This window comes from Trachypithecus francoisi, unplaced genomic scaffold (assembly GCF_009764315.1).
Source record: "Trachypithecus francoisi isolate TF-2019V2 unplaced genomic scaffold, Tfra_2.0 Lachesis_group12, whole genome shotgun sequence".
Classification (NCBI taxonomy): Eukaryota; Metazoa; Chordata; class Mammalia; order Primates; family Cercopithecidae; genus Trachypithecus; species Trachypithecus francoisi.
The window spans coordinates 56,494,548-56,517,835 of record NW_022681457.1 but is presented as its reverse complement, the minus strand read 5'-3'; the positions used below and the strand labels follow the sequence as shown (position 1 = coordinate 56,517,835).

Genomic DNA, 23,288 nt, shown 5'->3' with positions numbered 1-23,288 from the left:
AAAAATGAGGGTAACGAAAGTATGAAATATCAAAAAAACAGAAATTATGGAGGTAAAAAATAAAAAAATATATATATAACTAAAAAATTCTAGCCAGGAACGGTGACTCATGTCTACAATCCCAGCACTTCGGGAGGCTAAGGTGGGAAGATCATGAGGTCAAGAGATCAAGACCATCCTGCTTAACACGGTGAAACCCCCTCTCTACTAAAAATACAAAAAATTAGCTGGGTGTGGTGGCAAGCACCTGTACTCCCAGCTACTCAGGAGGCTGAGGCAGGAGAATTGCTTGAACCTGGGAGGTGGAGGTTACAGTGAGCCAAGACCACGCCATTGCACTCCAGCCTGGGAGACAGAGCAAGACTCTGTCTCAACAAAAACAAACAAAAAAATTCTAATAGAAAACATAAGGCCGGGCGCGGTGGCTCAAGCCTGTAATCCCAGCACTTTGGGAGGCCGAGACGGGCGGATCACAAGGTCAGGAGATCGAGACCACCCTGGCTAACACGGTGAAAGTCTCTACTAAAGAATACAAAAAACTAGCCGGGCGATGAGGCGGGCGCCTGTAGTCCCAGCTACTTGGGAGGCGAGGCAGGAGAATGGCGTAAACCGGGAGGCGGAGCTTGCAGTGAGCTGAGATCCGGCCACCGCACTCCAGCCTGGGCAACAGAGCCAGACTCGTCTCAAAAAAAAAAAAAAAAAAAAAAAAAAAGAAAACATAAAATAAAAATGAAGAAGCTCAACAAACTAGGAAGCACACAAAAATATTTATAGCAAACACATATATAGGCACACTTTTAAAAGTCACAGACAAAAAGAGAATCTTGGAAAGTAGTGATATATCACAAGCAGGCTTTCAGATTGTCAACAAAAATTGTGGAGGCCAGATGAGAACTGTGTGATATAGTCAAAGTCCTGAAAAAATAGCTACCAACTGAAAATAATACCATCAGCAAATCTGTCCTGCCAAAAATAAAACAAAAAAACCTTCCAAAGTAATCAAATTCTGAAAAAGTATATTGGCACTGCGTGTGCCCTATGTATAAAAGATACTGAAAGCAGTTTCTTCCACTGAAAATAACATGATTCAAGAAAACAACAGGCTAGGTGTGGTGACTCACACCTGTAATGCCAGCACTTTGGGAGGCCAAAGCAGATGGATCACCTTAGGTCAGGAGTTCAAGATCAGCCTGGCCAACATGGCAAAACCCTGTCTCCACTAAAAATACAAAAAGTTGCCAGGTGTGGTGGTGTGTGCCTATAATCCCAGCTATTCAGGAGGCTGAGGAGGGAGAATCACTTGAACCCAGGAGGTGGAGGTTGCAGTGAGCCGAGATTGCACCACTGAATTCCAGCCTGGGTGACAGAGCAAGAATCCATCTCAAAAATAAAGAGACAGAAAATAACACATTAATCATATAAAAATACATTATTTTCTAGGAAAGATATGCACATACATAAAAATGAAATTTCTTATCATTGTTATAATGATGCAGAAAACAATTGTAATTATTCTATAAAACTTAAAGAATTCTAGAGAACAATATAAAAATTAAAAATTTGAGGAAGCATTTTTTTTTTTTTTTTTTTTTGAGATGGAGTTTCAATCTTGTTGCCCAGGCTGGAGTGCAATGGCACAATCTCAGCTCACCGTGACTTCTGCCTTCCAGGTTCAGGTGGTTCTCTTGCCTCAGACTACAGAGTAGCTGGGATTACAGGCATATGTCACCATGCTCGGGTACTTTCATATTTTTAGTAGAGACAGGGTTTCTCCACGTTGGTCATGCTGGACTCAAACTCCCGATCTCAAGTGATCTGCCCACCTCAGCTTCCCAAAGTGATGGGATTACAGGTGCAAGTCACCAAGCATAGCAGAGGAAACATTTTTATATTCAGCTGAAGTTCACTTTTTACTAGATTAAAATATATTCTTACATCTTTTAGAGGTTTTGTGTGATCCCCTAGGTACTGCAAAGAATATATGTTTAGATAAACAAAACAAAATAAGAAGTAAAAGCATAATACAAAAATAAAACAGACCCAAAAGAAGACAAAGAGAGAAAATGAGGGACAAAGATACTGGAATCAAATAAAACAATAAAAAATTATTAAGTTCTTCTGTTTCAGAAAATTATTTAAATATATAAATTTTCCAATCAAGAGACATATTTTCAGTAAAAGGATTTATTTAAAATATCTTAAAACCCAAAATCCAACTTATTTTCCTGCAAAAGTCAGCTGAGATCTAATGATTAAAAAAAGACTGAAAGTGGCAAGATGGACATAGACATTCTGTGCAGATATTAACCAAATGAGAGTAGAAGAGATCAAAATAACATTACATAAGCTATATCTTAAGTCAAAAACTGTCATATTTTATAAAATGTATTCTAAGTCAAAACTACATGGAGACAGAGAAGGAAATTAATAGTCATTTACTGTAAACATAAATGTGTGTGTGCCTGTGTATCTCACATTTGGCTTTCAAATAAATAAAGCAAAGAGCGATAGAATTAAACACCTAGAGAGCAATATCATTATAGTAGGATATTTTAATACCCCACTGTAATAAAAATAAAAGAAGATAGAATATTGTTAAGGAAAGAGAACATTTGAAGAGTATAAAACATTTCTAAAAGAAGTACAGAGAACACTCCTCAACAACATCAGGATACACACTCTTCTCAATAGCTCATACGGCCAGTTGCGATGACTAAAGCCTGTAATCCTAGCACTTTGGGAGGCCAAGGCAGGTGGATCACCTGAGGTTAGGAGTTTGAGACCAGCCTGGCCAACATAGTGAAACTCTATCTCTACTAAAAATACAAAAATTAGCTGGGCATGGTTCAGATGTCTGTAATTCCAGCTACTTGGGAGGTTGAGGCAGGAGAATCACTTGAACCTGGGAGGAAGAGGTTGCACTAAGCCAAGATCAGGCCACTGCACTCCAGCCTGGGTGACCGAGCAAGGCTCCATCTCAAAACAAAAACAAAAACAAAAACCTCATATAATCATACAACATTCTCCTTGAAAAAAGTCTTAAGAAATTTTTTTAAAACAAAATTTTTATGCATTACTATATATGACCAAAATGGAATGAGGATATTAAACAATAATAGAAAAATACCTGAAAAATGTGTAAATACATAAAAATTAAACAGCCTACTCTTGAGAATGTATCTATTCAAAAATTGAATTAATATTTTGAAGATGCCCATGCTGTTCAATGTAATCTACAGATTTAATGCAATTTTTAATTCAATTTCTCACCACATTTTTGAATAAGTATAAACAGCAATACCAAAAGTATATAGAATATCAAGAGAAAATAGAATCCTCAACAATCCTCAAAAAAAGAAACCTTGTTGAAGGCATTACAGTTCCTGATTTCAAAACACATTACAAAGCTACAGAATTAAAACAATTTACTATGAATATAAAGGTTAAAAAGTAGAATAATAAAAGAGAATGCAACACATATATAAACTGTCATATATATGGTTATATAAAAAGCTGTTTGCATATCTATAATAATTGCAGTGTTTTTACTGAAAGCCAATATCTAAAAGCAATGAGAATTTGTCACCAAATCATTCAGTAGAAATAATTTGCAATATAAAAATACTGGAATATCATTCAGGATTTAATAAGCAGAAAATATTCTTAACAACTATAAAGCTTGATGATATTATGCAAAATGAAATGAGCCAGTCACACAAAGTCAGAGATTGAATGAGATATACGTAGCAGTTACATCTTAAAAACAGAAAACAGAGTGGTGTTTGAAAAGCACCAGGAAATGAAAAAAATTGGTAGTTGTTCAATGTGTATTGAGATTCAGCTTTGTGAGATTAAAACATTCTAGGGATATGTTGCATAGCATTGTCAATACAATTAACATGTCTAAACTGAATATTTAAAAACATTTGATTGTAAATATTGTTATGTGTTTTTGACAAGTAAAAATGAACAATACTTAATAAAGTTCTGATAAGTTTATAAATTATCAAGTCCAAAATTTTTCCCCATACAAAAATAATATAGATTCACAAATAGATGCTTAAACTAGTAAAATTATTATAACTGCTTACCTAGAAAAGATGAAACAACCATTCACAACAAACCTACAGAAAACATATAGTCATAAAAGATATGGAGATAATATTTATACAAGCAAACATAAAGATAACTATGTTGGCAACACATATGAATGATTAATATTTGATTTTGCTCTACCCATTGAAGTACAGACTTCAATATTGTCATACAAAATTATAATATAACCTAAAACATCAAAACACAATTAACTGCTATGAGGTGGCATATTCTAAAATATATAACACAGAAACATAAAATTGTAAAACCCTAAACATGCAATGTAAAGCTTATTGGACACTATAAAGTAAATCAATATATTTATGAAAGAAATGTTAGAAGAAAAATATAAGGAAAACGTAATACAAGATTACTTGAATACAACAAAAACTGAGAACTTTACCAATTTTGATGTTATAAAAAAAAATTCTAGCTGGGCACATTGGCTCACACCTGTAATCCAAGCACTTTGGGAGGCCGAAGCTGGCAGATCACCTGAGGTTAGGAGTTCAAGACCAGCCTGACCAACAAGGAGAAACCCCATCTTGACTAAAAATATGAAATTAGCTGAGCGTGACAGCGCATGCTTGTAATCCCAGCTACTCAGGAGGCTGAGGCAGGAGAATCGCTTGAACCCAGGAGGCAGAGGTAGCAGTAAGCCCAGATGGTACCACTGCACTTCAGCCTAAGCAACAGGAGTGAAACTCCATCTCCAAAAATAAAAATTCTAACAAGTAATACTTTATTTAAAATTATTTTACTTCAAAAACAAGATGAAAATACTTTCCAAAATGAAAATGAGGGAGTTCATCACCACTAGCACAGTCCTATAACAAATGCTACAGGGTGGCCAGGAACAGTGGCTCATGCCTGTAATCCTATAGCATTAGGAAGCCAAGACAGTCAGATCACTTGAGACCCGGCATTCAAGATTAGCCTGAGCAATATAGTGAGACTGCATATAAATAAAAAAAATCCTAAGATGAGTCCATTATGTTGAAAAATAAAATCTGAGGCCGGGCGCCGTGGGCCACACCTGTAATCCCAGCACTTTGGGAGGCCGAGGCGGGTGGATCATGAGGTCAGGAGATGGAGACCAACCTGGCTAACAAGGTGAAACCCCGTCTCTACTAAAAATACAAAAAACTTAGCCGGGCCTGTGGTGGGCGCCTGTAATTCCAGCTGCTCAGGAGGCTGAGGCAGGAGAATGGTGTGAACCCAGGAGGTGGAGCTTGCAGTGAGCTGAGATAGCGCCACTGCACTCCAGCCTGGGCGACAGAGCGAGACTGGGTCTCAAAAAAAAAAAACAAAAAAAACAAAAAAAACAAAAAGAAAATCATGCTGGACAGCATCATAAAATCCCAGCACTTTAGGAGGCCAAGGTGGGCAGATCACCTGACGTCAGGAGTTCAAGACCAGCATGACCAACATGCTGAAACCCCATCTCTACTAAAAATAGAAAAATTAGTTGGGTGTGATGGCTCAAGCCTATAATCTCAGCTAGGCAGGAGGCTGAGGCAAGAGAATCGCTTGAACCCATGAGGCAGAGGTTGCAGTGAGCTGAGATCGCGCCATTGCACTCCAGCCTGGGCGACAGAGAGAGATTCCGTCTCAAAAAAAAAAAAAAAAAAAAACAGAAAAAAAAGAAAAATAAAATCATGCTGGACAGCATCATAAAATCCCAGCACTTTAGGAGGCCAAGGTGGACAGATCACCTGACGTCAGGAGTTCAAGACCAGCCTGACCAACATGCTGAAACTCCGTCTCTACTAAAAATAGAAAAATTAGTTGGGTGTGATGGCTCATGCCTATAATCTCAGCTATGCAGGAGGCTGAGGCAGGAGAATCGCTTGAACCCGTGAGGTGGAGGTTGCAGTGAGCCGAGCCGAGATCATGCCACTGCACTCCAGCCTGCATGACAGAGCAAAACTCCGTCTCAAAAAAAATAAAAGAATATATATATATATGTATATACAGAGAGAGCTCTCTGTTAAATGTAAATATAGAGACACATACAGAATTCTATTATAATGATGGTACATAAAACCATTAAACAACTTCTGTAAATATAAAAACCAAGACTAAATCTGCATACATTTGTTAATAGATACACAATATATTTATAATAACAATAACAAACTGGAAAATACAAAGCTATAGGTTTTGTATTCAATTAAAGTTATCATATTAAAATGTATTGTTTTAACTTTGAGATGTTTTATTTAATCTCCATTTTTCAAAATGATTACATTATATTTCAGGATGACTGCATTATATTTATAGAAAGTATCTGAAACAATAAAAATAATCAAGGCATGTCACAAAAAAATTAAAATAAAAATTAAGGCAGTAAAACAGGAAACGAGAAAAAACATATCTACAAAAAATACATGAAACAATAATAAAATGTTAATAGTAACTTCATATCTTTAAGCAATTATTTTAAATTTAAATTAAACAACTTAATAAAAAGAAATGTAGTCAGGCATGATGACTCACACCTATAATCCCAGCACTTTGGGAGGCCGAGGCAGGAGGATCACCTGAGGTCGGGAGTTTGAGACCAGCCTGGCCAACATGGAGAAACCCCGTCTCTACTAAAAATATAAAACTAGCTGGGCATGATGGCACATGCCTGTAATCCCAGCTACTCAAAAGGCTGAGGCAGGAGAATCATGTGAACCTGGGAGGCGGATCTTGTGGGGAGCCAAGATTGCGCCGTTGCACTCCAGCCTGGGCAACAAGAGCAAAACTCCGTCTCAAAAAAAAAAAAAAAAACAAAAGCAAAAAACAGAAATGTAATTATGTAATCCCAGGACTTTGTGAGGCCCAAGTGGCCTTATCACTTGATCTCAGGAGTTCAAGACCAGCCTGGGCAACCCCGTCTCTACAAAAAATACAAACAAACAAAAAATCTAGCTGGGTGATGATGGCACATGCCTGTAACCCAGCTACTTAAGAGGCTGAAATGACATCATCTGAGTTTGGGAAGGTTGAGGGTGTGGTGAGCTGTGATAAGGCCACTGCAAACTAGCTTGGTTAACAGTGAGATCCTATCCTAAATAAATAATTAAATTTAAGGGCCGGGCACGGTGGCTCACGCCTGTAATCCCAGTACTTTGGGAGGCCAAGGTGGGCGGATCATGAGGAGATCGAGACAATCCTGGCTACATGGTGAAACCCCATCTCTATTAAAAATACAAAAAATTAGCCAGGCATGGTGGCAGGAGCCTGTAGTCCCAGCTACTCGGGAGGCTGAGGCAGGAGAATGGCGTGAACCTGGGAGGCGGAGCCTGCAGTGATCTGAGATGGCCACTGGCACTCCAGCCTGGTTAGAGAGCAAGACTTCGTCTCAAAAAATAATTAATTAATTAATTAAATTTATAAAAAGAATAAGAAATAAGATGTGTGAGAGGATTAAGTAAAAAAGCATACAATATGCTATCTATAAGAGACTCATTTTAGCATTGAGTCAAACAGAGTGAAAGTAACATAATGGAAAAAATCTATATTCCATGCAAATAGTAACCACAATTATGTGAGGTGGTCATAATTATATTAGGCATAATATGCCTTAAGTCAAGTACTAATGTGAGACAAAGATTGATATGTAATGGTCAAAGGGGTCAATTTACTAGGAATCTATAACTATCATATATATTATGATATATATATAAATATATATCATAATATATGAGACATATATCCAAAATATATAAAGTAGATATTGGCAAAGTGAAACAGAAAATACATAGCAACGCAATGATTTTAGACACCAAAATCCCATTTTAAATAATAAATTAAAAATTCAGATAAAAGATCAATAAGAAAACAGGAAGCGTAGACAACGTTATAGATTGTATTAATTCTTTTGCACATAGAGGAATACCTGAAAGTGCATAACTTATAAAGAAAAGTCAGAGTGACAGAGTGAGATTCTGTCTCAAAACAACAACAACAAATAAACTTAAGACCAAAATCATACACTATGAGTATTCTGACCAAAACTGAATGAAACTAGGAAAAACAGGCAAATCCAAAAATATATAAAATAAAACACACGGGACAGGCATGGTGGCTCATGCCTGTAATATTAACAATTTTGGAGGCCAAGGTAAGAGAACTGCTTGAGCCCAGGAGGTTGAAACTAGCCTGCACAACATAGTAAGACCCTGTCTCTAAAAAGGGATTAGAAAAATAAATAGACATAAAACACACTCTTCAATATATACTTGCTGAAGGGTCAACAAATTTTATTTTGTTAACATGTCAATACAACCTACAAGGGTGAACAAATTTAATATAATCTTTATAAAATCCTAATAGCACAGAGTTTTTAAACAAATATGTTGTTCAAAATTTTTAAATTTGATTATAAACTATAACTAGCCAAACACCCCTGAAAAACAAGTATTATACTTCCTGTTTTCAAAACATATTAAAAGCTACAATCCCAAAAGCAATGTGATACTAACACAAAGACAAACAGAAGAAAAAAAACGAAAGAATAAAGAGCTCAGAAATAAAAGCTTCTGTATATGATCAAATGATCTTCCACAAAGTTACCATGAGCACACAATGGAGAAAAAATAATCTCTTCAAATAATTTTGAAAACTGGATACCTACACTGATAAAGCTGGATACAAAAAGTCTTTTAGGGCCATGCACAGTGGCTCACACCTATAACCCCAACACTTTGGGAGGCCAAGGTGGGCAGACTACCTGAGGTCAGGAGTTTGAGACCAGACTGGAGAACATGTTGAAACCCCGTATCTACTAAAAATACAAAAATTAGCAGAGCATGGTCGCAGGTGCCTGTAATTCCAGCTATTCGAGAGGCTGAGAGGCAGGAGAATCACTTGAACCCAGGAGGTGGACGTTGGAGTGAGCCGAGATGATGGCACTGCACTCCAACCTGGGCAACAGAACAAGATTACATCTTGTAAAGAAAAAAAAAGAAAATTATATATATATATGTATACAGGGGTGTGTGTGTGTATATATATACTTATATGATACTTAGAAATAAAAAATAACAATTCCTTTATAAAAAATATAGGGGAAAGATATGAAATTGGTCTTGGCACCATTTTCTCAGATATGACATTAAATGCATGAACAACAGAAAAAAGAAAATAGAAATTTAACCACACCATACTTCAGTATTTCTGCACATCAAAACAAAACAACAACAACAAAAAATTCAAAACAGTGACAATGTCTCTCTTCAAAGGAAATTGGTAAAATATTTGCAAATTGGTAAAACTATTTGCAAATCACATGCGACTGGCCCAAAGTGGTGGCTCGCACCTGTAATCCCAGTACTTTGGGAGGCCTAGGCAGGTGGTTCACCTGACATCAGGAGTTCGAAACCAGCCTGACCAACATAATGAAACCCTGTCTCTAAAAATACAAAAAGTAGCTGGGTGTGGTGGCTCTTCCCTATAATCCCAGCTGTGGGGAAGCTGAGACAGGAACATCACTTGAACCCAGGAGGCGGAGGTTGCAGTGAGCTGAGATCGCGTCACTGCACTCCAGCCTGGGCGACAAGTGCAAAACTCAATCTCAATTAAAACAACAACAACAACAACAACAACAAGCACAGTGGCTCACACCTGTAATCCCAGCACTTTGGGAGGCCAAGGTGGGCAAATCGCCTGATGTCAGGAGTTCAAGACTAACCTGGCCTACATGGTGAAACCCCGTCTCTACCAAAACACAAAAATTAGCTGGGCATGGTGGCACATGCCTGTAATCCCAGCTACTTGGGAGGCTGAGGCAGGAGAATCGCTTGAACCCAGGAGGTGGAGGTAGCGGTAAGCCCAGATCGCGCCATTGCACTCCAGCCTGGGCAACAAGAGCAAAACTCCACCTCAAAAACAAACAAACAAACACAACTCCAGTGGTATCTTTTATATAGTAATGTAAAATACAATCCTAAAATTTACATGAAACTTCAATAAACTTTGAATAGCCAAAGCAGTCTTGACAAAAAAGAACTGGGAGGATGTCATACTTAATAATCCCAAACTGTATTTCAAGACTATACTAATAGAAACAGGATGAATTATGCAGAAAAATGAGAAAACAAATGGAACAGAAACCACTACTCTTACATATTTTAAACATGGTAAAACAAGAGAACTTAAAAAATAGTTTAACATAGGTTTTTTTTGTTGTCTTTTTTTTTTAACTTTGAGACAGACTTTCTCTCTTCTCACACAAGCTGAAGCGCAATGGCACGACACCAGCTCACTGAAACCTCTGCTTCCTTAATTCAAGCGATTCTCCTGCCTCGGCCTGCCAAATAGCAGGGATTACAGGCGTGCACCACCACGACCAGGAAATTTTTACATTTTTAGTAGAGAACGAGTTTCACCATGTTGGTCAGGCTGGTCTCGAACTCCTGACCTCAGGTGATCCACTTGCCTTGGCCTCCCAAAGTGCTGGATCTACTGGCGTGAGACATTTGCCCGGCCTAACACAGAGGTTTATAAAATTATGCAGATATTTATGGTTCCCCTGAAAATATGAAAATATAGATTTTCTTAAAACTATTTTCTTTGGAACACAGCTTCCCAAAATCTATTTTAAGGACTGGTTTTCTCCTTAACCTTTGGATCTCTCATCTGTGTTGTCCATTGTGTTCACTCTCACCTACCTGAGGGTTTGGCTACCATCTTGTGTCTTTTCATATTCCAGGGCTCTTTTCCTTGCTCCAGACAGGTGATCAAATCTGGTTTAGGGACACCAATACCTGTTTTATTAAAAATAAGTAACATGAATGTTGCTCATATTCTTCAAATAATGTGCTCAGTAAAGAGAATGTAATAGAATATTCCAGTATATTAACCCCAAAACACTAATTTATAACAGTAACTTCTAAATATTTAGAAAATGGGCTGGGCACGGTGACTCATGCCTGTAATCCCAGCACTTTGGGAGGCAGAGGAGGGTAGATCACTTGAGGTCAGAAGTTCGAGATCAGCCTAGCCAACACGGTGAAACCCCATCTCTATTAAAAATACAAAACTTAGCTGGGCTTGGTGGCACACGCCTGTAGTCCCAGTGACTCAGAAAGCTGAGGCTGAAGAATCTCTTGAACCCAGGAGGTTCAAGTGAGCCAAAATCGCGCCATTGTACTCCAGCCTGGGCAACAGCAACACTCCCTCTCATAAATAAATAAATAAATAAATAATAGTTTAACTACTCAGTACCAATGAATCAAAAGCTGGTGTTGACAATTACATGTTAAGATGTGGGCAACAATATTTTATGTCATTAAATTTTGAAATTGTCACTAACGTAGAATAAAAAACACAGGTCTGCTCAGGAATGTGGAAAGTTCAGATCAAGGTGAACTTCAAGATGTTTATCTTAAAGAAATTCTTTTCTACACTGACAAATTCCCAAGATTTTCTTCAAAACAGTGATGTGAAACTCATTTATGCAAAGCATTAATTACCAAAAAACATTCTACAACAACAACAAAAAAGAAAAATGTAGAGTATCTTAGAATTGTGGATTGAAGTTATTCTCACCCAGGAAGACCAGGTTTCTGTAGTTCTCTAACATCACATCCCTATATAAATTCTGCTGTGCAGTGTCCAGGAATTGCCACTCTTCTGGAGAAAATTTTATTACCACATCCATGAATGTCAATGGTCCCTGAAAAACACACATACACAAACACACATCAGGTGGCCAGGGGCAGAATTTTTAATTTGACTAAAGGTGAAATGAGAGTAAAGAGAACAGGTTCTGACTTATAGGAATGACTAAATCATCCAATAAATTTTTTTTTTCTTTTTTAAGACAGAGTCTTGCACTTGTTGCCCAGGCTGGAGGGCAATGGTGCAATTCAGCTCACTGCAACCTCTGCCTCCTGGGTTCAAGCGATTCTCCTGCCTCAGCCTCACAAGTAGCTGGGATTACAGACGCCCACCACCATGCCCAGCTAATTTTTGTAATTTTAGTAGAAATGGGGTTTCACCATATTGGTCAGGTTGGTCTCAAACTCCTGACTTCAGGTGATCCATGTGCCGTGGCCTCCCAAAGTGCTGGGATTACAGGCGTGAGCCACCACGCCTGGTTGAAAATAATTTTCAACACAGAAATACTCTCTTATATATTCTCTAACTCTGAAAAAAGAGTGGAATAAGATCCACAACATCAGTGAATATATGATACTTTTCTGGATAATAAAGTATAAAACAAAGGCATGTATAAAAAAAGTATAAAAATAAATAAAATATAAAATTAAGGCATGTATTCTGGATAATAAAGCATAAAATTATAAAAAGGTATAAAAGCATAAAAGTAAAAAATTAAGCCTGTATGTTTTTGAGTGTGATGTTAACATCCTAGACAATGAGTTCTGTGTATTTTTGAGATGAAAAAGACACGTTGAGTTAGAAGGTACCTATCAAATTTTAATGTGTACAATAGACTGGAGATCGTGTAATGGAGATTTTTTTTTTTCCAGAACATCTGGAATAAAGTCTGAGCTTCTGAATTTCTAACAATCTCACCAGTAATGCCAATGATTTTGGCCTAAGAAGAATATTTTATCAAACATTCAGTATGTTGAAGAACCTGTGTTATTCACAGTTTTTCTGGACTACAAAAGAAGATGAAAGTCTTTATTTTCCAAGGACAGATATAGGCAAAAAACCCTAAGAAAGAAGAGCAGCCAACAGATTAAATTTGATAGTTTATACACATCAGCTGCATAAAGATACTTAATAATGAAGAGACTCAAAAAAAAAAAAGACCTTTACAAAAATTAGCCTGGCATGGTGGTGGGTGCCTGCAGTCTCAGCAACTTAGAAGGCTGAGGCAGGAAAATCGCTTGAACCTAGGAGGCGGAGGTTGCAGTGAGCCAAGATCGCACCACTGCATTCCAAGCTGGTCAACAGAGTAAGACTGTTTCAAAAACAATAATAATAAGATAAAATAACAAAGAAAAAAATAATTAACTCTATAGTAAAAAACAAACAAAAAAAATCTGTCAGAGAGCACTTATCCAAGTGAATCATAAACATAAACAGCAATAGGACAAATTTTTATGATGTGCTGATACACACAGAAGAACACAGCATCACTGCTGAAATACTGTTCCCAAAAAGTAAATTATAGGCTGGTCGGCAGTGGTGGCTCCCAGCATGGCAACAAGAGTGAAAATCCATCTCAAAAAAAAAAAAAAGTAAATTACAGGCTGAATGTAACCAAACGGAAACATCAGTTTTATGCAAAGTTCAAGATACAGATATTTCCCATTTTTTGTAATTTTTAGTAGTGATTTTAAGGAGTCTTTTTTGAGCACCCTAGAGAGCAGTCATCTCCTGATAATTATCTTCTGAACTTTCTGGGTAATAAATCTCATCTTTTTTTCTTAAGACAGAGTCTCACTGTGTCACCCAGGCTGCAGTGCAGTGGCATAATCGCGCCTCAGTGCAACCTCCACCTCCTGGGTTCAACCGATTCTCCTGCCTCAGCCTATTGAGTAGCTGGGATTACAGGCAAGTGCCACCATGCCTGGCTAATTTTTGTATTCTTAGGAGAGACGGGGTTTCGCCATGTTGGCCAGGCTGGTTTTGAACTCCAAACCTCAGGTGATCCACCCTGCTCGGCCTCCCAAACCACTGCGATTACAGGCATAAACCACTGCATCCGGCCCTCATCTTGTTTAAATAAGCATGTCCTTAATCCCGTTCTGCTAAGTGCTAATGGTGAACACAAATGGAGCCTCAACATTACCTGCTCTCCATCTTTACTAAGGATTCCAGCTTTTCCCCAATAGAAATCTTGAGTATCCCCACCTTCTCATGTTCTACAGCCACAAAGGAAACATTTTTAATATTGCAGATCATAAATTATGATTAGAATCCTGCATGGCATATAAAAAGCCATGATGTTGAGAATTTAGAGAAGGTTCTAAAAAGAAATATTTTTCAGAGACCCTTGACTATCAATGAAGTTTTTAAAAGTAGTTAAAACAAACTCATTAGGGAGGAAAAACACAAGAGAAGTTAAAGGTTTGCAAGTACTAAATGGATGGAATTCCAGAAAGCAGAGTGGAGACACGTTTAGCTAAAAAAAAAAAAAAGGCATATTATTTTCCCTCTCTCCTCCTCCTCTGGGACACCTTTTCAGTTGAGATTCTCTCGACAAATTACAACTGCATCTTGAGAATATGCCTTTACAGGTGTCAGCACCACCTGTTTACCTGCTACCTCCACACCCACAGGCAGAAGTACCAAGACCCACTGAAAAAGTCCACCCACTTCTGTCCTTTATAACATGAAAAATTCAGGAACAATTAGTTGGTCCATGATGATGGAAACATATGTTTCTCCTTTCCTGTCTTCGGTGCCCTTCCCTGCCACAGATACCAACAATCGCTGCTACAGTAATAAAAATATGGGCCACACTGCCCTGTCCACACCAAACCCAAACAGAACAGGCCCTATGATGACTCTGTAGAAAACAGCTGAAACTGAACTCTCACGAGTGTATCTTCAACCCCTCATACTTGATTCTAGCCTCACCTTAGAGTCACATGAGGCACTTAATTAAAACAACATGGATGTGTCCAACAATAAAAAGAACCCGTGGAAAGGCTTGAGCAAAGATATTTCTGTGAATTGGCAATGTAATTTGAGTATCCACACCTAAGTAATCCACATTACTTACAATGGCAGAAACTGTAATAACTTTTGCACCAAACTAATAGAACCCTGGGTTTATAACCACTTAGCTAAGCATTGCCTCTCAAGCTTTAATGAGCTTATAAACCACTCGGTAATTTTAGTCCCTCTCTATGTAATGTGATTCTGCAGGTTTTCAAAGGGTACATGAATGTGTGTTTTAAATAAGTCCCCTGTCAATGCTGACAATGCTCCCATAGGCTCATCATTAGCATTTGTTAGAGAAGCAGGCACAGGCCAGGCGCAGTGGCTCAAGCCTGTAATCCCAGCACTTTGGGAGGCTGAGACGGGCGGATCACGAGGTCAGAGATCGAGACCATCCTGGCGAACACGGTGAAACCCCGTCTCTACCAAAACACAAAAATTAGCTGGGCATGGTGGCACATGCCTGTAATCCCAGCTACTTGGGAGGCTGAGGCAGGAGAATCGCTTGAACCCAGGAGGTGGAGGTAGCGGTAAGCCCAGATCGCGCCATTGCACTCCAGCCTGGGCAACAAGAGCAAAACTCCACCTCAAAAACAAACAAACAAACACAACTCCAGTGGTATCTTTTATATAGTAATGTAAAATACAATCCTAAAATTTACATGAAACTTCAATAAACTTTGAATAGCCAAAGCAGTCTTGACAAAAAAGAACTGGGAGGATGTCATACTTAATAATCCCAAACTGTATTTCAAGACTATACTAATAGAAACAGGATGAATTATGCAGAAAAATGAGAAAACAAATGGAACAGAAACCACTACTCTTACATATTTTAAACATGGTAAAACAAGAGAACTTAAAAAATAGTTTAACATAGGTTTTTTTTGTTGTCTTTTTTTTTTAACTTTGAGACAGACTTTCTCTCTTCTCACACAAGCTGAAGCGCAATGGCACGACACCAGCTCACTGAAACCTCTGCTTCCTTAATTCAAGCGATTCTCCTGCCTCGGCCTGCCAAATAGCAGGGATTACAGGCGTGCACCACCACGACCAGGAAATTTTTACATTTTTAGTAGAGAACGAGTTTCACCATGTTGGTCAGGCTGGTCTCGAACTCCTGACCTCAGGTGATCCACTTGCCTTGGCCTCCCAAAGTGCTGGATCTACTGGCGTGAGACATTTGCCGGCCTAACACAGAGGTTTATAAAATTATGCAGATATTTATGGTTCCCCTGAAAATATGAAAATATAGATTTTCTTAAAACTATTTTCTTTGGAACACAGCTTCCCAAAATCTATTTTAAGGACTGGTTTTCTCCTTAACCTTTGGATCTCTCATCTGTGTTGTCCATTGTGTTCACTCTCACCTACCTGAGGGTTTGGCTACCACCTTGTGTCTTTTCATATTCCAGGGCTCTTTTCCTTGCTCCAGACAGGTGATCAAATCTGGTTTAGGGACACCAATACCTGTTTTATTAAAAATAAGTAACATGAATGTTGCTCATATTCTTCAAATAATGTGCTCAGTAAAGAGAACATAATAGAATATTCCAGTATATTAACCCCAAAACACTAATTTATAACAGTAACTTCTAAATATTTAGAAAATGGGCTGGGCACGGTGACTCATGCCTGTAATCCCAGCACTTTGGGAGGCAGAGGAGGGTAGATCACTTGAGGTCAGAAGTTCGAGATCAGCCTAGCCAACACGGTGAAACCCCATCTCTATTAAAAATACAAAACTTAGCTGGGCTTGGTGGCACACGCCTGTAGTCCCAGTGACTCAGAAAGCTGAGGCTGAAGAATCTCTTGAACCCAGGAGGTTCAAGTGAGCCAAAATCGCGCCATTGTACTCCAGCCTGGGCAACAGCAACACTCCCTCTCATAAATAAATAAATAAATAAATAAATAAATAAATAAAAGTTTAACTACTCAGTACCAATGAATCAAAAGCTGGTGTTGACAATTACATGTTAAGATGTGGGCAACAATATTTTATGTCATTAAATTTTGAAATTGTCACTAACGTAGAATAAAAAACACAGGTCTGCTCAGGAATGTGGAAAGTTCAGATCAAGGTGAACTTCAAGATGTTTATCTTAAAGAAATTCTTTTCTACACTGACAAATTCCCAAGATTTTCTTCAAAACAGTGATGTGAAACTCATTTATGCAAAGCATTAATTACCAAAAAACATTCTACAACAACAACAAAAAAGAAAAATGTAGAGTATCTTAGAATTGTGGATTGAAGTTATTCTCACCCAGGAAGACCAGGTTTCTGTAGTTCTCTAACATCACATCCCTATATAAATTCTGCTGTGCAGTGTCCAGGAATTGCCACTCTTCTGGAGAAAATTTTATTACCACATCCATGAATGTCAATGGTCCCTGAAAAACACACATACACAAACACACATCAGGTGGCCAGGGGCAGAATTTTTAATTTGACTAAAGGTGAAATGAGAGTAAAGAGAACAGGTTCTGACTTATAGGAATGACTAAATCATCCAATAAATTTTTTTTTTCTTTTTTAAGACAGAGTCTTGCACTTGTTGCCCAGGCTGGAGGGCAATGGTGCAAATTCAGCTCACTGCAACCTCTGCCTCCTGGGTTCAAGCGATTCTCCTGCCTCAGCCTCACAAGTAGCTGGGATTACAGACGCCCACCACCATGCCCAGCTAATTTTTGTAATTTTAGTAGAAATGGGGTTTCACCATATTGGTCAGGTTGGTCTCAAACTCCTGACTTCAGGTGATCCATGTGCCGTGGCCTCCCAAAGTGCTGGGATTACAGGCGTGAGCCACCATGCCTGGTTGAAAATAATTTTCAACACAGAAATACTCTCTTATATATTCTCTAACTCTGAAAAAAGAGTGGAATAAGATCCACAACATCAGTGAATATATGATACTTTTCTGGATAATAAAGTATAAAACAAAGGCATGTATAAAAAAAGTATAAAAATAAATAAAATATAAAATTAAGGCATGTATTCTGGATAATAAAGCATAAAATTATAAAAAGGTATAAAAGCATAAAAGTAAAAAATTAAGCCTGTATGTTTTTGAGTGTGATGTTAACATCCTAGACAATGAGTTCTGTGTATTTTTGAGATGAAAAAGACACGTTGAGTTAGAAGGTACCTATCAAATTTTAATGTGTACAATAGACTGGAGATCGTGTAATGGAGATTTTTTTTTTTCCAGAACATCTGGAATAAAGTCTGAGCTTCTGAATTTCTAACAATCTCACCAGTAATGCCAATGATTTTGGCCTAAGAAGAATATTTTATCAAACATTCAGTATGTTGAAGAACCTGTGTTATTCACAGTTTTTCTGGACTACAAAAGAAGATGAAAGTCTTTATTTTCCAAGGACAGATATAGGCAAAAAACCCTAAGAAAGAAGAGCAGCCAACAGATTAAATTTGATAGTTTATACACATCAGCTGCATAAAGATACTTAATAATGAAGAGACTCAAAAAAAAAAAAAAAGACCTTTACAAAAATTAGCCTGGCATGGTGGTGGGTGCCTGCAGTCTCAGCAACTTAGAAGGCTGAGGCAGGAAAATCGCTTGAACCTAGGAGGCGGAGGTTGCAGTGAGCCAAAATCGCACCACTGTATTCCAAGCTGGTCAACAGAGTAAGACTGTTTCAAAAACAATAATAATAAGATAAAATAACAAAGAAAAAAATAATTAACTCTATAGTAAAAAACAAACAAAAAAAATCTGTCAGAGAGCACTTATCCAAGTGAATCATAAACATAAACAGCAATAGGACAAATTTTTATGATGTGCTGATACACACAGAAGAACACAGCATCACTGCTGAAATACTGTTCCCAAAAAGTAAATTATAGGCTGGTCGGCAGTGGTGGCTCCCAGCATGGCAAGAAGAGTGAAAATCCATCTCAAAAAAAAAAAAAAAAAGTAAATTACAGGCTGAATGTAACCAAACGGAAACATCAGTTTTATGCAAAGTTCAAGATACAGATATTTCCCATTTTTTGTAATTTTTAGTAGTGATTTTAAGGAGTCTTTTTTGAGCACCCTAGAGAGCAGTCATCTCCTGATAATTATCTTCTGAACTTTCTGGGTAATAAATCTCATCTTTTTTTCTTAAGACAGAGTCTCACTGTGTCACCCAGGCTGCAGTGCAGTGGCATAATCGCGCCTCAGTGCAACCTCCACCTCCTGGGTTCAACCGATTCTCCTGCCTCAGCCTATTGAGTAGCTGGGATTACAGGCAAGTGCCACCATGCCTGGCTAATTTTTGTATTCTTAGGAGAGACGGGGTTTCGCCATGTTGGCCAGGCTGGTTTTGAACTCCAAACCTCAGGTGATCCACCCTGCTCGGCCTCCCAAACCACTGCGATTACAGGCATAAACCACTGCATCCGGCCCTCATCTTGTTTAAATAAGCATGTCCTTAATCCCGTTCTGCTAAGTGCTAATGGTGAACACAAATGGAGCCTCAACATTACCTGCTCTCCATCTTTACTAAGGATTCCAGCTTTTCCCCAATAGAAATCTTGAGTATCCCCACCTTCTCATGTTCTACAGCCACAAAGGAAACATTTTTAATATTGCAGATCATAAATTATGATTAGAATCCTGCATGGCATATAAAAAGCCATGATGTTGAGAATTTAGAGAAGGTTCTAAAAAGAAATATTTTTCAGAGACCCTTGACTATCAATGAAGTTTTTAAAAGTAGTTAAAACAAACTCATTAGGGAGGAAAAACACAAGAGAAGTTAAAGGTTTGCAAGTACTAAATGGATGGAATTCCAGAAAGCAGAGTGGAGACACGTTTAGCTTAAAAAAAAAAAAAAAAAAAAAAAGGCATATTATTTTCCCTATCTCCTCCTCCTCTGGGACACCTTTTCAGTTGAGATTCTCTTGACAAATTACAACTGTATCTTGAGAATATGCCTTTAAAGGTGTCAGCACCACCTGTTTACCTGCTACCTCCACACCCACAGGCAGAAGTACCAAGACCCACTGAAAAAGTCCACCCACTTCTGTCCTTCATAACATGAAAAAATCAGGAACAATTAATTGCTCCATGATGATAGAAATATATGTTTCTCCTTTCCTGTCTTTGGTGCCCTTCCCTGCCACAGATACCAACAATCTCTGCTACAGTAATAAAAATATGGGCCACACTGCCCAGTCCACACCAAACCCAAACAGAACAGGCCCTATGATCACCCTGTAGAAAACAGCTGAAACTGAACTCTCATGAGTGTATCTTCAACCCCTCATACTTGATTTTGGTCTCACCTTAGAGTCACATGAGGCACTTAATTAAAACAACATGGATGTGTCCAACAATAAAAAGAACCCGTGGAAAGGCTTGAGCAAAGATATTTCTGTGAATTGGCAATGTAATTTGAGTATCCACACCTAAGTAATCCACATTACTTACAATGGCAGAAACTGTAATAACTTTTGCACCAAACTAATAGAACCCTGGGTTTATAACCACTTAGCTAAGCATTGCCTCTCAAGCTTTAATGAGCTTATAAACCACTCGGTAATTTTAGTCCCTCTCTATGTAATGTGATTCTGCAGGTTTTCAAAGGGTACATGAATGTGTGTTTTAAATAAGTCCCCTGTCAATGCTGACAATGCTCCCATAGGCTCATCATTAGCATTTGTTAGAGAAGCAGGCACAGGCCAGGCGCAGTGGCTCAAGCCTGTAATCCCAGCACTTTGGGAGGCTGAGACGGGCGGATCACGAGGTCAGGAGATCGAGACCATCCTGGCGAACACGGTGAAACCCCGTCTCTACTAAAAATACAAAAACTAGCAGGGCGAGGCGGCGGGCGCCTGTAGTCCCAGCTACTCGGGAGGCTGAGGCAGGAGAATGGCGTAAACCCGGGAGGCGGAGCTTACAGTGAGCTGAGATCCGGCCACTGCACTCCAGTCCGGGCGACAGAGCGAGACTCTGCCTCAAAAAAAAAAAAAAAAAAAAAGAGAAGCAGGCACAGCACAGAGTCCCTTACACTTGGCACTCTTGTCACAACACAAATACTTCTGGCACAAATGAAGACAACTAATCTCCCAGAGTCCCTTACACTTGGCACTCTTGTCACAACACAAATACTTCTGGCACAAATGAAGACAACTAATCTCCATCCTAAAGTATCAAATTCTTTGCTGGTTCTTTAAAGTTTACAGAGGCAATAAAAGGTAGCAGTGCCTGAATAAGCCTGCATTTGGAAAACATATACACATGTACTAATGCAATGCTTACTAAGCAGGTACTATGTGCTCAAGAGTATGTTGCAGAGCACTGCGCTAGAAATAACACATTATGTGATTTAATCCTCATAACACACTGGGAGTTGGTACTAAGTGTTTAATAATTCCCAGCATTAGGTGAAGGGCCCAGCATATGTATTTCACCTTCTGTTTGTGTTCTTAGTTTTTTAAAGAAAATGTATAGAATAAAAGCTAAATGTACACAAATTACCTGAATAGAGAAAAGTTTAATGCAGTTTACAGAAACTTTTACTGTTTATATATATATATAGTGACTAGTGGAGCAACTACTGAATCTCCAGGAATAGAAAACAAGATGCTAAATGGAATCTGCAAGCACTGATTTAATAGAAAATTTAAAAATTAAGACCTTAAAATATATACTTTACTTTTCCCATTTATCTCCTTTTGGGTTCAGAAAATTGTGAGCACCAGCTTTAGAAACGCAGCAGGATTCACCAGCCAAAACACTCATCTCTTCCAATCAGTTCTGTAAGGCAAGACTCCAGAGCGGGGCCAGATCTAAATAAGACCCCCAAATAGAATGAATCTGAACAGAACTGGGGTAGGGAGTGGACCTTATGTAGAATTCTGTTATCTGTGCCACTGGGGTATTTCCAGTTCTGTTTTCCTAAGCTTGCCTAAGAGAAACTTAAATCTCAGAGTTTGTATAATTTTTTTTTTAGCCACTGCCCTGTCAATTATATAATGCATATTAATAAGCAATTTAAATAATTAAGGTTCTCTAGGGTAATTATTATAAGATAAATATGTATTCTTAGCAGGTAATAGAAACGCATATAATAATAACCCTTCTGTTCATAAATATCCCTCCAGGTGATAACATAAGTTACTACAATATAAAGAAAGTGGCCCAAATAAAGCTCAAGGTTTTTTGCACACATCTCTTCAATGAATCAACCATATGATGCTTAATTCAACCCTTTATTCAGTTGCTAGTCTAGACTAAAAGTTCCTGGATGGCTCCTGGATGACTGCTTCATCTATTTTTCTAATGGCCATGTAAAATAAAAGCAATTAGTTGATTTGTTTGAGTCTCCAGACATCCTGGTTGTTTTTCACCCAAGCATCAGAAAACTGGAGAAAACACTCATCTGGGTACCCACCAAAGTTATCTCTTGTGTGAGGGGAGGAGAAGACACAGGATGACTCAATTTTTTACACTGAGACAGAAGCAGAATTAGCCACTTTTGTTACCCTGGCACAATTCTGCTCTGGGCATCCTCAAATGTCTCAAAGACACCCAGCTGATTGTGAGAGTTCCCAGTGACCCTGGGCTGATGGCCCAGTGATAAGCCAGGCAGGAGAGACTCAGGCTACTTCTAAATAAAAAATTAAACTGCCCTGGAGAAGCTCCAGAACCTGGATCACCTGTCCTGATTTATCTAGCTCTTAGGTAAGAGGAAGAACAGGAATAGTCTCGTCCAGTCCCACATTTTACAGGTAGGTATAGTTGTGGTTATGGCTTTGGATACATTATCACCTTGATCGCTCACTCTGAAGATGCTTGTTCACACTCATATATTCTGCCATCAGATTCTATTTACACCTGGTGCCCCTCACATAACTGTAGCAGGTAGCACTGGACAAGATCTGAGAAGCTGAAAATATCACATTCTCAGAGGGGAACTTTAAGATGTCTATGTTGACATCTCACAATGCAGAAAATGTCTCTTGTTGGTTTTCTCTACATTCTCAATTCAAAGTCTGGCCTTATCTTGTAAATTCCAGGAAGAGGCCAGACCTTATTTGCAGATTCTAGGTGGGATCAACCTGGCTCTTCATTCTTGGGTGTTACAGCACACAGAGTACAATCAAAGGAAAGATCCCCTTACAGAGGCTGCTTTAACACACCAAGATATGTCTACCTAAAAGAAAAAAAAGCTAAGGCAACATGAACATAAGTAGATAGTTTATTTGGGCAAAGCTTGAGGATTGTAACTTGGGAGCAAACCTTCAAGTTGCCTGTCGTCTACACTTTGATTAGGAGCAGTTACAAGTCGATCTGAATAGGCAAAAAAAGAGGGACAGAGAGATGATGGATATAAAGTTGTTTACCAGAAATTTTTACTATATTTACAGAAATGACATTGATTATTGATTGGATATGCATCATTAAAATTTAGAGTATGGGATATAGTGTCCAGTGTGGCGTTATTAATTCATAGTTACTGGTGGCAATAGCTAACAGTTTTAAGAGATAAAAAAAGCCTCTTCATTCAGGGCCAGGTGCAGTGGCTTATGCCCGTAATTTTCCAGCA

General features: G+C 38.4%; 1 protein-coding gene across 1 annotated transcript in view; it reads right to left on the bottom strand.

Moving 5' to 3' along the window:
* LOC117093527 (zinc finger protein 723-like) overlaps positions 1-23,288 on the bottom strand; it is a 43,350-nt gene that overhangs the window by 2,908 nt on the left and 17,154 nt on the right. The window contains exons 4-8 of the mRNA XM_033228858.1: positions 16,997-17,125; positions 16,101-16,200; positions 15,286-15,310; positions 11,638-11,764; positions 10,758-10,853 (exon numbers count right to left, since the gene is read on the bottom strand). Of these exons, the coding sequence (XP_033084749.1) occupies positions 10,758-10,853; positions 11,638-11,764; positions 15,286-15,310; positions 16,101-16,200; positions 16,997-17,125 (477 nt within the window). The remainder of the gene's footprint in view (positions 1-10,757; positions 10,854-11,637; positions 11,765-15,285; positions 15,311-16,100; positions 16,201-16,996; positions 17,126-23,288) is intronic.